Consider the following 15,670-nt stretch of genomic DNA (forward strand, 5'->3'; position numbering starts at 1 on the left):
CCTGTATTTAGAAGCGGTTTCACAGAAGGTCAAAACTTGATCTTGAGTGTTCCATTTCCACGTACTGATTCCATGTTTTATTCTGTGGCCTTGTCTGTTGTGCTGCAGATGGATGTACACCACTGATGTTGGCGTCTCTACGGGTGGGAAATTCTGAGATACTTGAAGATGAGGATGAGGCAGAGGATCCTGCAGCCAGTGTTATAACAGACTTGATTTATCAGGGAGCCTGTTTGCAGGCTCAGACAGACCGCTCTGGAGAGACGGCTCTACACCTGGCAGCTAGGTATTCGAGGGCTGATGCAGCCAAACGCTTGTTGGATGCTGGAGCTGATGCCAATGCGCAAGATAGCATGGGACGAACACCGCTTCATGCAGCAGTTTCAGCAGACGCTCAAGGAGTCTTTCAGGTTTGTTGAGTTGTCCATATAAAGATACAAGTCTATTGCAGGGTTATCTAAATAGATACTTTTCCATAAGAGTATTAAAGGCATACGTAACGCAACAAATTCCTGTTATGTTGTAATGGATTTTATATGCATTAAACATTGAAAAGTATTTGAGAAGAATTCACATATCATATTGCTGTCTATTCAAAGATGATGTCTAAATTATAGGTTTTTTTTAACTAATCTGTTGCTTTGATTATCTAGGTTTCCCTTACACACTTTAGTTTTATAAAAAACAGCCAGATATTGTAAAATTTGCAGGGCAATTAACTTCACTGATGTTTCTTTTAAAATAATGTTTAGCAATTTTTGGGAAGTGTTACCAATAATTTTGCCCTCCTTGAGCAAATCCTAAGCATGCTAATTATGTTCCATTAAATGTTAAGTGTTTTTTTTTTCTTTTTAGATTTTGATCCGTAATAGAGTCACAGATCTTGATGCAAGAATGAACGATGGGACAACACCTCTTGTTTTAGCTGCTCGACTTGCAGTAGAAGGGATGGTTGCAGACTTGATAAACTGCCAGGCAGATGTTAATGCAGTAGATGACCATGGTAAATATCTTTGTTTTGCTTTCTAAGCTGTATTTAACCCTTTAGCTGCCACAGAAGCCCTTAAAAGGGACATAATATCCATATAATAAATCACTTTGCTTTACGGTGAGCGTATGGGTTTTCACCCAAATCTTGCAAGATTTCATAGTAAACTTCCTTAAACTGAGAAGGAAAATAAAGTGACTGCTGCACATGACAGGTGCATGCTACCTTGCAAGTCCTAGGACTATCATCCCAATTGGTACTGGCTCAACCCTTTCTACTTCCTTACCAGACGGTTTAGTTGTAGTAGTTACAGAAAACACTTTCATAGTTTTAAATTCTTCTGTTAGGCTACAAAAGTATGTTGACTGCAAAATGCAAATACTGAAATTATTTTTTTACTTAGATATCATTTTATCGTAATTATTATTATTATTATCATTTATTTGTATAGCGCCGCCAAATTCCATAGCGCTGGATCGTAATACATCTTAGTAGTAGTTTTAATAGAAAAGCAATGAGCACATGAAATAAATTGAGGAATATGTGCGCCTTGGTGGTAGAAATGCTATCTGATTACTAACATCTCTTTCCTAACATAGGCAAATCCGCTCTACACTGGGCTGCCGCAGTGAATAATGTTGAAGCTACGATAGTTCTGTTAAAGAATGGAGCCAACCGGGACATGCAAGATAATAAGGTATAGCATTGAGGGCAAACATATAAAAATATTCAGTTATTCAGTATTAAAGAAAATGATCTATGTTGTATGTGAATGATCAGCAGTTTTAACACATTTTAAATAAATGCCAATTAAAGGGACTTTAAAATATGTATTTTTTAAATCTGTATAAAATATATCAGCATGTATACAAAAAAAATATTTAAAGTCACTTAAGATTTTCATTTTCATTCAGTTTACAGATGTAAAAAGGCAGGGAAATTCTTGGTTTCAGCACTTGCTCAGCAGAAATTCAAAACTTAAACGTGATTTTAGTGAAATCAGGAAATCAGGAATTTCCCTGTTTTTATGCATTTGATCAAGGACTCTTGTATGAATGTATACAATTTTTCTATTTATTTAAAGAGCCATTAAACTCAAAATGTAATAACACATAAAGGGCCAGATTACGAATGGCGCATTAACAGTTACGCACAAGCGATAAGGGGTTAATCGCGGCTGTTTGCCCACAAAGGGTTTTCTGCTCATATTTAAAATTTAAAGAAAGTAAGTGCAATCGCTTGAGTGCAATTTAAGTTAACGTGCGTTGGTCTAACACGACCTCAGAGCTCTGGTTAACAGATTTGCAAAACAAAAAAATCTTAAAAAGTAAAGTTACACACATAATTATTCCATCTATTAAAAAATATTACAATTTTTTTTCACAGAAAAGTTATAAAAGCTCAAATATATGAGGTCTCAGGTGTTAGAAACAAAAAGGCAGGCAAAGGGCTTTAACATAGACATACATATACAGGGTGTGCAGAATTATTAGGCAAGTTGTATTTTTGAGGATTAATTTTATTATTGAACAACAACCATGTTCTCAATTAACCCAAAAAACTCATTAATATCAAAGCTGAATAGTTTTGGAAGTAGTTTTTACTTTGTTTTTAGTTATAGCTATTTTAGGGGGATATCTGTGTGTGCAGGTGACTATTACTGTGCATAATTATTAGGCAACTTAACAAAAAACAAATATATACCCATTTCAATTATTTATTTTTACCAGTGAAACCAATATAACATCTCAACATTCACAAATATACATTTCTGACATTCAAAAACAAAACAAAAACAAATCAGTGACCAATATAGCCACCTTTCTTTGCAAGGACACTCAAAAGCCTGCCATCCATGGATTCTGTCAGTGTTTTGATCTGTTCACCATCAACAGCCTCCCAGACACTGTTCAGAGAGGTGTACTGTTTTCCCTCCTTGTAAATCTCACATTTGATGATGGACCACAGGTTCTTAATGGGGTTCAGATCAGGTGAACAAGGAGGCCATGTCATTAGATTTTCTTCTTTTATACCCTTTCTTGCCAGCCACGCTGTGGAGTACTTGGACGCGTGTGATGGAGCATTGTCCTGCATGAAAATCATGTTTTTCTTGAAGGATGCAGACTTCTTCCTGTACCACTGCTTGAAGAAGGTGTCTTCCAGAAACTGGCAGTAGGACTGGGAGTTGAGCTTGACTCCATCCTCAACCCGAAAAGGCCCCACAAGCTCATCTTTGATGATACCAGCCCAAACCAGTACTCCACCTCCACCTTGCTGGCGTCTGAGTCGGACTGGAGCTCTCTGCCCTTTACCAATCCAGCCACGGGCCCATCCATCTGGCCCATCAAGACTCACTCTCATTTCATCAGTCCATAAAACCTTAGAAAAATCAGTCTTGAGATATTTCTTGGCCCAGTCTTGACGTTTCAGCTTGTGTGTCTTGTTCAGTGGTGGTCGTCTTTCAGCCTTTCTTACCTTGGCCATGTCTCTGAGTATTGCACACCTTGTGCTTTTGGGCACTCCAGTGATGTTGCAGCTCTGAAATATGGCCAAACTGGTGGCAAGTGGCATCTTGGCAGCTGCACGCTTGACTTTTCTCAGTTCATGGGCAGTTATTTTGCACCTTGGTTTTTCCACACGCTTCTTGCGACCCTGTTGACTATTTTGAATGAAACACTTGATTGTTCGATGATCACGCTTCAGAAGCTTTGCAATTTTAAGAGTGCTGCATCCCTCTGCAAGATATCTCACTATTTTTGACTTTTCTGAGCCTGTCAAGTCCTTCTTTTGACCCATTTTGCCAAAGGAAAGGAAGTTGCCTAATAATTATGCACACCTGATATAGGGTGTTGGTGTCATTAGACCACACCCCTTCTCATTACAGAGATGCACATCACCTAATATGCTTAATTGGTAGTAGACTTTCGAGCCTATTCAGCTTGGAGTAAGACAACATGCATAAAGAGGATGATGTGGTCAAAATACTCATTTGCCTAATAATTCTGCACTCCCTGTACATATATAACTATGTATGTGTATATATATATATATATATATATATATTTATTTATATATGTGTGTACATATGTATTTATATGTGTATTTATGTATTTACAGACATATATACACATAAACACATAAATACATATTTATACATATATAGACATTGATTTCCATGGGGGAATAGGTTATTACGTGCACCATATTCTAACTTCTAGTGCAGTTAGCGAGCGAGCGAGCGAAAACACTAAGTAGTGCAAAACTCGTAATCTAGCCCATAGTTTCTTAGTTTTTTAACATTTTATGGGCAATTACAATTTTAATTTAAGATCTATTTAAATGTCTGTGTCAAAAGAAAAATATGTACTTTTTAAGTGATATTGTGTATATATTGTTCTATGTTTTTATATGTGGTGGGAAGTAAAGTTGCTGTTTCTCCTCTCAAAACTTATTAGTTTTCATACAAAATCGTCAATAATATGACCTAAACTCCAGCATTTCCATGTACATGTATTGCCAGATTTGATTGCATGAGTTTAGTGGCATTACTCCTTTCTTATTAAAGGAGTAACTATTGGATGGGAAGTCAGTACTACTGCAATTAATGCTTGTGAAATTTTTTTAATGTGCTTGTGACATTTTTTTTTATTTCTGTAGGAAGAGACACCATTGTTTCTTGCTGCCCGAGAAGGAAGTTTTGAAACAGCCAAATTGCTTCTGGATTATTTTGCAAATAGAGAAATAACTGACCATATGGACCGTCTTCCCCGTGACATTGCCAAGGAACGGATGCATCATGACATAGTACGTCTGTTGGATGAGTATAACTTGGTTCACAGCCCACAAGGACAACCTGGTACAATGCTTTCCAATTCCCTTTCACCAGTTGTCTGTGGTAACAACAGATCACTTATAAATCTGAAAAATGCTGGGCAAGCCAAGAAGCCTAGAAGACCAAGTGCCAAAAGTGTTATACCACGTAGTCTTCCTAATCTAGCCAAAGAACCAAAAGATACAAAAAACAGGAGAAGGAAGAAATCAGAGTCTGAATGTAAAGGACAGCTTTCTGAGAGTTCAGTCACATTATCACCTGTAGATTCACTTGAATCTCCTCATGCTACATCATCTCCTGGTGTTCTACACCAATCACCTGGTCAAATGCTTTCAACATCAATTCAACGACCACAGCACACAATGTCTTTGTCTAATCTTCAGCCTGTTACTTGTACAGCCAACAACATGCTTCCTTCAGTTGGTCAAATTTTTTCGCAAACAGGCCAAAATAATATGCTTGGTGGGCAAAGGCAAATAAATGTGTCATCTGGTTGGTTAAGTCGCATGGAAAGGAATGACTCTCAGTATAATGATATGTTTGGTATAGTCCACCAAGACACAAATAACCACTCAAGTATTCCTCAGCAGAATGGTATGGTCCAACAAGATGTGAAGCCTGCATTACATATGGCCGTTGCAAGGGACACCTTGCCACCGATTATGACATTTCAACTTATTCCAAAGAGTGGAATGAATCAGCAGGGCAACATTCAAGCACTTGTTCAGCAGGCACAATCAAATCATGTTCAGAATTTAAGCAACATGTATCAAATACCAGATTTATCACGTTTGACAGGTTCCTCTGTGCCTATAGCAATGATGCATCAGCATGATGGACAGTTACCTCAAACTATGCTGACGTCTTATCATCAGCTTCAAAACCCTATGGGAAAATATCCAACTCCACCATCTCAGCATAGTTACACCTCTGCTGAAAAAACACCAAACCATAATGGACATTTACATAGAGAGCATCCATATCTGACGCCTTCGCCAGAATCTCCAGATCAGTGGTCCAGCTCTTCTCCAAATTCTGCTTCTGATTGGTCAGATGTGACAACAAGTCCCACCCCTAATGGTGGTCAAAGAATGGCTACTACTCACATGTCAGAGCAAACGCACAACAGCATGCAAGTTTATGCATAACTAACAGTTCTTATACCATGCATATTATGAACAAATGAAGGTTAATATGAAAAGTGAAGACTTTTGATACGTTGGTACTGACAAATTTAACTGTCAATATATATTTTTATGACATAAGACATTCGTTGGGTCTGGGAAGATGACATTTTATGGGTAGCGGCATTAACCTTTGTAACAAAATATAAGCGTTCCATATATTGAAAGCTCTGGAAACTAGAGCTTGTGAAACTTACTGCACAAAACAATATACATTTATCAGAAGCTGTTGTGTCATTCCTCTTAAACTTAAAGAAGTCTAAATCTGTGCTCTGTTCTGTAAATGTTTATAATAGTTAAGACAAGGACGATGATATCACTGCCCTAAGGGTGCAAAAACTGTTATAAGCTTGACTAAGTAATAATAGTAGAAGGAACTGATTTATTCCTGTCTGTGTATATAAAGAAAATTATAATGTGCTATAATCCTTATTTATCCCAAGCCTCAGAAGAGTATGTGTTTGTCTACACTTATATAACCGTATATGCAAACAGAAATGGACTTAAAATATATGTAGGGAATTTACTTCTGTTCATCCAAATTAAAAACTTTGTTGAGAATTCATGCAATTCATTTACAGTTTGGAGAAATATTTACAAAATAACTTTTGCAATACTTTTAAATATTTTGTAAAAATAATATGAACTATAACCGCTGTTGATAAATATAACAAAATCATTTTCGGCTTTGTCAATATGAGATGTTAGTTATAGTGTATATTAAAAATTTCAGTCAAATCAGAATAAATACGTTGGTTTCCCAATGGGATTCTTTCAAACCAATTTTTCAAAAAATATTACTACAAATGTACCCCGCCCCTTAATTACTTTATGACTGTTACACTTGACCTTTTTTTTTTTCTTTAATTATTTATTTGAAGATATTATACATGTACAAGACCACAAAAATACCTCACAAGTATCGCAGAAAAAAAGACAATTTTAATTTATTCAAATTTGATGAGTGGCATGAAAGGCTACAAAATACAGTGAAATGTTTATGTTGTCCGATATTAGAGTCATTGGACTTATTAGTATATAAATTTGGGACCCACTAAAGTTTTAAATTGTACATTAAAATAAAGTTTTCTGTATTTTAAACACAGTGCATTATAGGTACATGGTGCTCAAAATATTTATTTATCCCAACTAAAAGATTATTTAAAAAATGAATTACATTGTTTTTTTTTTTTTTAAAAAAAAAAAGGCTATTTCAGAGCTAATCAGCCAAATTTATTCTTGTAAAATTGCAACACACTAAGATCTGGATTTGCACCGACCATAGTGTGTTTGTACTTTCACAAGAATAAATCAAGTTCAGAAAATTGACGAATGAGGCCTGAAATAGCCGAAATCACATATCTAGAATTTGGACGTATCACAATGGATTTGGAACTATTGCACTGGACACTAGAGAAATGTCAAATGAATTAAAACCTCCGTGCTTTTCTTATTAAAACAAATATTGATGCTTGAATCTAAAATTAAAATCTGATGTATAGTCTAATATTGTAGGGAGGTTGGCAGAAAATACATTGCTCTGAAATTACAGCGTAGTTTATTTCTGCTAAAAACATTTGAGGGACTTATTGGTCAAAATTAAAATGTGCATGAGGGCATTTCAGTGTTTAATAGCTGAATTTTCATAATTTAATTAGCAAACATAACTAGCAAAAACAATCACTGTTGCAGGAGCATATGCATGTAGGCTTTGCATGCCGTGCACCAGCTTTTAAATACAGAGGCTGCTCGGAGAACAGGTAGTGTCTGGTATGGTACTGAGTAACTCATTGACACATAGATGCCACTTGTTCTGTGAGCTGGTACAGTGTTTTAATGATGGTGTACGGGGCACGCACAGCATATGTGCATATGCCACTGAAACTGTGATAGCTGTTACAAAAAACATCAGTGTACATGATTCACACAGAGCATACAATTTTTCAAAAGTTTCAAATTTACTTCTGTTATCAAATTTGTTTTGCTCCCATGGTATTATTTGTTGAAGAGATACCCAGGTAGGTGTCTGGAGGACTACAGTAGCAGGAACTAATGCTACCACCTAGGGCTCTTGCAAATGGATAACATGCTTGCAAAACTGCCTCCATATAGTGATCTAGAAACATGCACGCTCCCGAGCGTACCTCCTTGATTTTCATTAAAAGATACCAAGAGAACAAAGAAAATGTCATAATAGACATAAATTAGAAAGTTGTTTTTTTTTAAACTGCACGCTCTATCTGAATCATGAAAGAAAAATTTTGGGTTTCAACTCCTGTTAATGTTTAACTCCAACCAGGGATATACAGAAAAATCCAAATTTATGTTTGGCTTTATCATAGTTCATAGACCACTAAAATCTTTTTAGTTATTTTTGTACAAACAAAATAGCATTTTTTAATAATTAAATAAAACTTTTACATTTTTTAAGTAGGTTTCTTAAACAGCACTTTATGTGTTTTATTGTCTAGATACATGTATACATTTTTACCATTCATTTCTGCAGCTAATTTGTTTTGATGTCGATGTACAAAATTGTACTTTGTATATTTTAATTTGTTAAAAAAACAGTCAATTAAACACCAGTGGTAGAGGGCTGATAAGCTAGAAACAGCAAATTTATCATTTCAACAGGATGTAAACTTTTCAGGAAAATCTAAAAATCTAAAATACATTGTTAAAACTTTAGCAGGTCACTAGAACTTAAAAGGGCAGGAAACCCCACAATTTTCTTTCATTATTTGCATAGAACATACAAATTTAAACAACTTTCCAATTTACTTCTATTATCACATTTAATTTATTCTCTTGTTATCCTTTGCTGAAAAAAACAGCTTTGCACTACTGGCAGCTAGCTGAACACATCTAGTTAACCAATCACAAGAGACAAATGTGTGCAGGCACCAATCAGCAGCTAGTTCCCACTAGTGTTGGATATGTGCATATTCTTTGTCCACAAGGGATACCAAGAGAACGAAGCACATTTAAAAATAGAAGTCAATTTAAAAGTGTCTTAAAATTACATGCTCTATCTGAATTCTGCAAGTTTACTTTGGATTTTCCTATCCCTTTAAATCCTCAACAAGAGTGCATTTTCATAGCACAGGATTGTGACTGGTTACTTAGAGTCGAATTACCTCAAGCTCTCCTCTCTAGTAAGGTGACCTAAGAAGTCTTATCAGTATGGCGAGGTCCCTCAAATAATTTTTGAAACTTAAAGGGCCATGATACCCAAATGTTGAAACACTTGAAAGTGATGCAGCATAGCTGTAAAAAGCTGACTAGAAAATATCACCTGAACATCTGTATGTAAAAAAGAAAGATATTTTACCTCAAAATGTCCTAAGTATTCACACCCCATTGCAAAGGACTTTAAGCAGCAACTCAGTATGTCTGTCCTGGGACCGGCAAGGGAGTGAGCCTCATGCACACTCATGTTATTTCCCTATTTAGTTTAAGGAAGTTTACTATGAAATTTCATGAGAGTTAAGTGAAATCTCATGAGATCACAGTAAGAGTTCATGACCACAGGACTGCTGATGCTGATTGGCTGCTTTTCATTTCTTCCTTTTTTTTATTTTTTACCTACAGCTGGGCAGTAACTGAAAGATAACTTTTTACAGAGCACTTACTCTGGTGAGCTGAGAAAGTTGTAAGAGATTCTCAGGTGATATTTTCCTGTCAGCTTTTTACAGCTATGCTGCTTCACTTTCAAGTGATTTAGCATATTATTATTATGTCCCTTTAAATTTTTTTAACTTAGGAGCTGTTTCACTCCAAAGATTTTATGTCATATTCTTTCCATGCCGGCAGGTTTTTGATCATGGGGAATGTCAGTGAAAAGAAAAAAAAACAGAAAATATGCTAATTAAAGAGATCTTAAAGATTATGTTCAATTATCAATATGGCTGCTGGCAGCATAATTCAACTTGTTTCAGAATCGGATATATCAGTATAAAAGGATTGGATTTGCACACTGATATATTGGTGCCAAAATGAGTGGGTTCATTTATCTCCCACATATTAATAATAAATACTATAATATGTTTCTACTAAGAAAAAAAAAGTTTGTTTTTTAATAGTTTTACCTTCAAGAATGACCCCTTTTTAGTTATTCTTGGAACTTATCTCGGAGTGTAAATACACCCTGATGTGTGTACATACTGTTCATGCACTTAAAGGGACAGTCAAGTCCAAAAAAAATCTTTCATGATTTAAATGGGACATGTAATTTAAAACAACTTCCCAATTTACTTGTATCACCATTTTTTCTTTGTTCTCTTGGTATTCTTAGTTGAAAACTAAAATTAGGAGGTTCATATGCTAATTTCTTAGACCTTGAAGACTGCCTCTAATCTGAATGAATTTTGACCACTAGTAGGCATTAGTTCATGTGTTTCATATAGATAGCATTGAGCTCACGCACGTTAAGTGACCTAGGAGTGAGCACTGATTGGCTAAAATGCAGGTCTGTCAAAAGAACTGAAATAAGGGGGCAGTCAGCAGAAGCTTAGATACAAGGTAATTACAGAGGAAAAACGTGTATTATTATAACTGTGTTGATTATACAAAACTGGGGAATGAGTAATAAAGGGATTATCTTTCTTTTTAAACAACAAAAATTCTGGTGTTGACTCTCCCTTTAAGTGTGGCCACATTCTGAGATCTGCTCTGTCAGTCTTGGATGTCATATATAGAAGCAGACAATTTTTTGTTCATCTATTAGTAGGTTGTTAATATTACTCTGGGGCCAAACAACCCCATTTATACTGGTAATTGTACTTCCATTCCAACTCAACCTAACCTAACCTACAAAACTTTAATAACTACAGCAATTTATGTTAGTATAAACATTTGCCTAAAAAAAAATGAAATATCTGCATTGTGCCTTATATTGAATAATATTTATTCCATTTCTAATAAGTTTGACTTTGCAAATTAACGTATTTTTTATTGTATCGTCTACAAATGTTGTATAATTAAGGGGTTGCATTTGTGTTAAAATTTAATGAACTAATCATAAGTTCTCCACAAGGTGTATACCCCAAATGATTTATGCTATGCTCATGAATACCCTAAAAAGATATTCAGAAAGTATTCATTATTTCAGACAGTTGATAATTTACTGCCCTGACCAGTATTTTTAGGGTTCAGGTCAATCTAGATAATAAAAAATAAATATAGTAAAATGTATTCTAAGAGTGTTGAAATGTAATTTCAAACAAAGGATCATTTGTATTTATATTTGAGCTATGCTGTATAATTATTTATGCAAATTAGCACGGTTAGAGTTAAAAGGTTTATACCTCTGTTTCTTCCAAAACTAAGGTTGTGTCAATAATTTGTCGAACCCATCAGTGATCCCAAAAAAAGGCATTGATAGTGTAAGACTTTACATCAGTATATTATTATTTAAAAAAAAAAAAAAAGATTTTAGACTGAATATAAACAAATATTATTTTAAGGCCAATAGTCACCCAACAGGCACACTTCAGACTAACAGACCTGTTATATCCAGTGAATATATAAATCATATATTTATTTTAATTACAAAGACAGAAGATAGAAAGCACTTGTTTTTTTTATTATGTTGGTACATATTTTTCATTTTTGTTTAAACAAATATTTTGCAATATCCATTCATTTAGACTTCTCTACTTTATTTTGTAGAGAATTTATTTACATGTACAGTTATTTTTTTTTAGTTTTTCTTTCTATCAGGTGTACATTGAGCATTCAAAATACACTATTAGTGTTACAAGACTTGCCCATATAGGAAACTGGGTAAACAAAATGGTGGTGTGATCAGAGAGTGGAAAAACACGTTATGTTTGTGAATTATCTGGAAACTCACTGTATATAATCCAGCGTTTTACTGTCTTTTTATAACATTGGTATTTTTTTAAAGTATATTTTCCCAATACTTGTACTCTTCTTATGCTGCATGAAGTATCTCTTAAGAATGTTAAACATTTTGTAAATGTAAATTGTGTATTTCTTTTAAATAGTCTCAATTATGTTTAAATGTTTTTATCAAAAATAATAAAATTTTAAATAAATTGATGCTTACAGTTTTTGTTCTGTACTAAATAAATGCGGGGAATTCTGTACTTAATAAATGCAGGGAATTCTGTACTTAATAAATGCAGGGAATTCTGTACTAAATAAACGCAGGGAATTCTGTACTAAATAAATGCAGGGAATTCTGTACAAAATAAACGCAGGGAATTCTGTACTAAATAAACGCAGGGAATTCTGTACTAAATAAATGCATCGAATTCTGTACTAAATAAACACAGGGAATTCTGTACTAAATAAATGCAGGGAATTCTGTACTAAATAAACGCAGGGAATTCTGTACTAAATAAATGCAGGGAATTCTGTACTAAATAAACGCAGGGAATTCTGTACTAAATAAATGCAGGGAATTCTGTACTAAATATACACAGGGAATTCTGTACTAAATAAATGCAGGGAATTCTGTACTAAATAAACACAGGGAATTCTGTACTAAATAAACACAGGGAATTCTGTAGTAAATAAATGCAGGGAATTCTGTACTAAATAAACACAGGGAATTCTGTACTAAATAAATGCAGGGAATTCTGTACTAAATAAACGCAGGGAATTGGGGAGGGTTAAAACAGTTTTTTTAACTTAAAGATACATGAAACCCACGTGTTATTCTTTCATGACTCAGATAGAGCATGCAATTTTAAACAACATTCCAATTTACTTATTTTATCATTTTTTCTTAATTCCTTTGGTATCCTTTGTCGAAGGAACAACAACACACTACTGGGAGTTAGCTGAACACATCAGCTAAATATAAGAGGCATGTGTGAGGCCACCAATCAGTAGCTACCTCCTAGTAGTACATTGCTTCTCTGACCTTACCTAGGTATGCTTTTAAACAAAGGACACAAAGTAAAGAAAATTAGACAATAGAAGTAAATTGGAAAGTTGTTTTAAAATTGCATGCTTTATCTGAATCATGAAAGTTTAATTTTGACTCTACTGTACCTTTAACTTCACTGCTTACAAGTATAAAAGCAGGAGGTGCCAATACATATTAAAATAATATATATAAAAAACATCTGTGTATATAATCTCTAATATTAATGTTGATTATTATATATATATTTATATCTATATCTATTTAGGGGCATCCAGACATGGACTCCTTGCTCAGTGTGCTTAGAGGAATATGGCTACACCTCACTGATGAGGCCCAATTAAAAAGGCCGAAACGATCGTCTGGGGTTGCTGTGTTCCTTGTTCAGAGAGGAATTGCCTGGTATTTTGGTGCTGGACTGACCGTAATAGGCGGGATCAGACTGATATGCTACAGGAAAGTTCTACTCTGTGAAAAGCATTACTGGGCTAAAAGAAGCTGCACCCAGGTGGTAAATTGCCATTGAACAGGCTAACAATGGTATTGAGCTGGTTGTTGTTTCCTGTGAGTGCACTTCTCTCTGTATGTATTATATCTATTTATATGTGTATATCTATTTATATATATATATATATATATATATATATATATATATATATATATATATATATATATACCGTATTGTTCTGAGTATAGGCCGCACTTTTTCCCCCTGATTTAAGTCTCTAAATCAGGGGTGCGGCCTATACTCGGTATCTTACAGTGAAAGGTCCGGGTGGGGGTTGGGCTGAAGCGCTGATGTTGCAGGGAGGGGTCCGGGTACACCCTGGGCTTCCTGGACATTTTGTGTGAGCACAGAGTTTTTAGACTTTTGCCCATAAAGTACTGGTATTTCCTAATATGCCGCCAGACGCGGTAGCTGATCACGTGATCCAGGAACCAGACTTGCCCTGTTCAGACAAAGAGAGGACCGTACTGGTAAGAGAAGTGTAATCCGAGGAGGGGACTTGACCGATAGCCCTGAGGACCGGGATGAGTCACTCATTTTACTACGGTACTTTTGTGTGAAAATTCTTAAAGGTGTACCGGTATATCCCCCAGCAACAACATGGCACATCAATGTGCTCAGGATGGGAGTGAGAGGGGCTTAAGATGAGAGCGGGAGCTGCTGTTAAAGGAGGGTGAGTAAGGATTGATGAGGAGGGGGTTGTGTGAGGAAAAAGGGGGCTATGATTGGTGAGAAGGGCTGAGAGGAGGCTTATTTAAGGTAGGGGTAGTGGTAATAGTGTAAGTAGTGCACACTGCTTGAGGGAAGGAGTGGGTTAAGAGGAGGCAGCCTGTGAGGGTTATGAGGGGGCTATGTGTGTACGAGGGAGGAGGGTAAGGAGACTTAGGGTATCTGTCAGGGCTAAGGCTAAGAGTTGTGTGTGAAGGGGGTGAGAGAGGCTGAGGGGAGGCTTATGTAAGGTAGGGGTAGTGGTAATAGTGTTAGTAGTGGGCACTGCTTGAGGGAAGGAGTGGGTTAAGAGGAGGCAGCCTGTGAGGGTTATTTCTTAAAATGGCACCAAACTTTAAGGGTGCGGCTTATATTCAGGAGCGGCTTATACTCGGAACAATAAGTATATATATATATATATGTTACTAGGACAAATGCACTCTCAGGAACAGTATCACAAAATGTCAGGGTGCTTGAATTTGGGTAATAATAGCATAAACAGAAGACAGCACTCACTGGTCTTAAATATAAAGATTAGTTTATTTGCAGTGACGTTTCGGGGAAAGCTTCCCCTTCCTCAAAGAACAATACAAAGTGCCAAACATTTATACATATACAGACCCCTCCCCCTGTTAAAAAAAACGCCAAAATTAGTTGCTAGGCAACCCATGTCTGGCTGGTAACCAATTAAGCAATTTGCCAATCTAAAGAACAAACAACACCTGAATAAAGTGAAAAAAACAACAATAGGTGAAAAAAACACTTAACATGCTAACTACATATTGGCAATTGATACTGATTTCTTACAACAATTAGTAGCAACGGACAAAATGAAATGTACATTCAAATATCCATAGAGCCTGGATAGCGGAATAAATCACATAATATCCTCTATGTGGCTTAGACATATTGTATCCGTGTGAATTGTTACCAATGTGTAGTATGTAAATCTGTAACCTAATGGCGACCACTGAATATGTATTCAAAGGAGTACTGGGCCCAATAGGAGTAATGTCATAAGCGCATCTGTCTATAATGTACCACTGTGTACCTATGTTGATCCTTATGTGGGGTTGAAGTACGATATAAACGGCCAGCCAGCCTAAGAGGACATCCATCGGAGCGCAGTGTGTCAAAAGTGCATATAACAGCAAGCTCTACTAAATAAAAACAAGGGAATATGTGCCTGTTTTGCGGGTGAGCGGTGTACCGGACCCTATATCGCCGTGTTAAAACTACCGTTCATAGTCAGAGCTTAGCTTGGTAAAAATGCAAATACATAAATAAATGATTAAGACTGCATGTGACTATATGTATAGTCTGAGCGGTACCTGCTGCCGGGCCCAACAGGTTGAGGCTAGTGCCCGCCCCCTATGGGATGTGATAAACGGATTGGGCAGTCAGAGCAAGCCCCTACAGGGACAGCGCATAATCAAACATATATTATGGTGGTCAGTGTGCAAAGAGTACTAGTTTGCAAACAACGGAATGTAGGTGACTGTAACACATAGGCCAGCCTAATTAGAGTACTGTACCCTGTGATAACCCCAAAGAT

The 15,670-nt window shown here is 35.9% G+C and overlaps 1 protein-coding gene across 1 annotated transcript in view; it reads left to right on the forward strand.

The window, feature by feature from the left end:
- The window catches only part of NOTCH2 (notch receptor 2), a 279,864-nt gene extending 267,801 nt beyond the window's left edge, over positions 1–12,063 (forward strand). Inside the window, exons 31-34 of the mRNA XM_053693095.1 lie at positions 109–410; positions 856–1,003; positions 1,588–1,685; positions 4,646–12,063. Coding sequence (XP_053549070.1) covers positions 109–410; positions 856–1,003; positions 1,588–1,685; positions 4,646–5,968 — 1,871 coding nt within the window. The 3' untranslated portion in view covers positions 5,969–12,063. The remainder of the gene's footprint in view (positions 1–108; positions 411–855; positions 1,004–1,587; positions 1,686–4,645) is intronic.
- The last annotated feature ends 3,607 nt before the right edge of the window (positions 12,064–15,670 follow it).

Source organism: Bombina bombina, chromosome 10, assembly GCF_027579735.1.
Source record: "Bombina bombina isolate aBomBom1 chromosome 10, aBomBom1.pri, whole genome shotgun sequence".
Taxonomy (NCBI): Eukaryota; Metazoa; Chordata; class Amphibia; order Anura; family Bombinatoridae; genus Bombina; species Bombina bombina.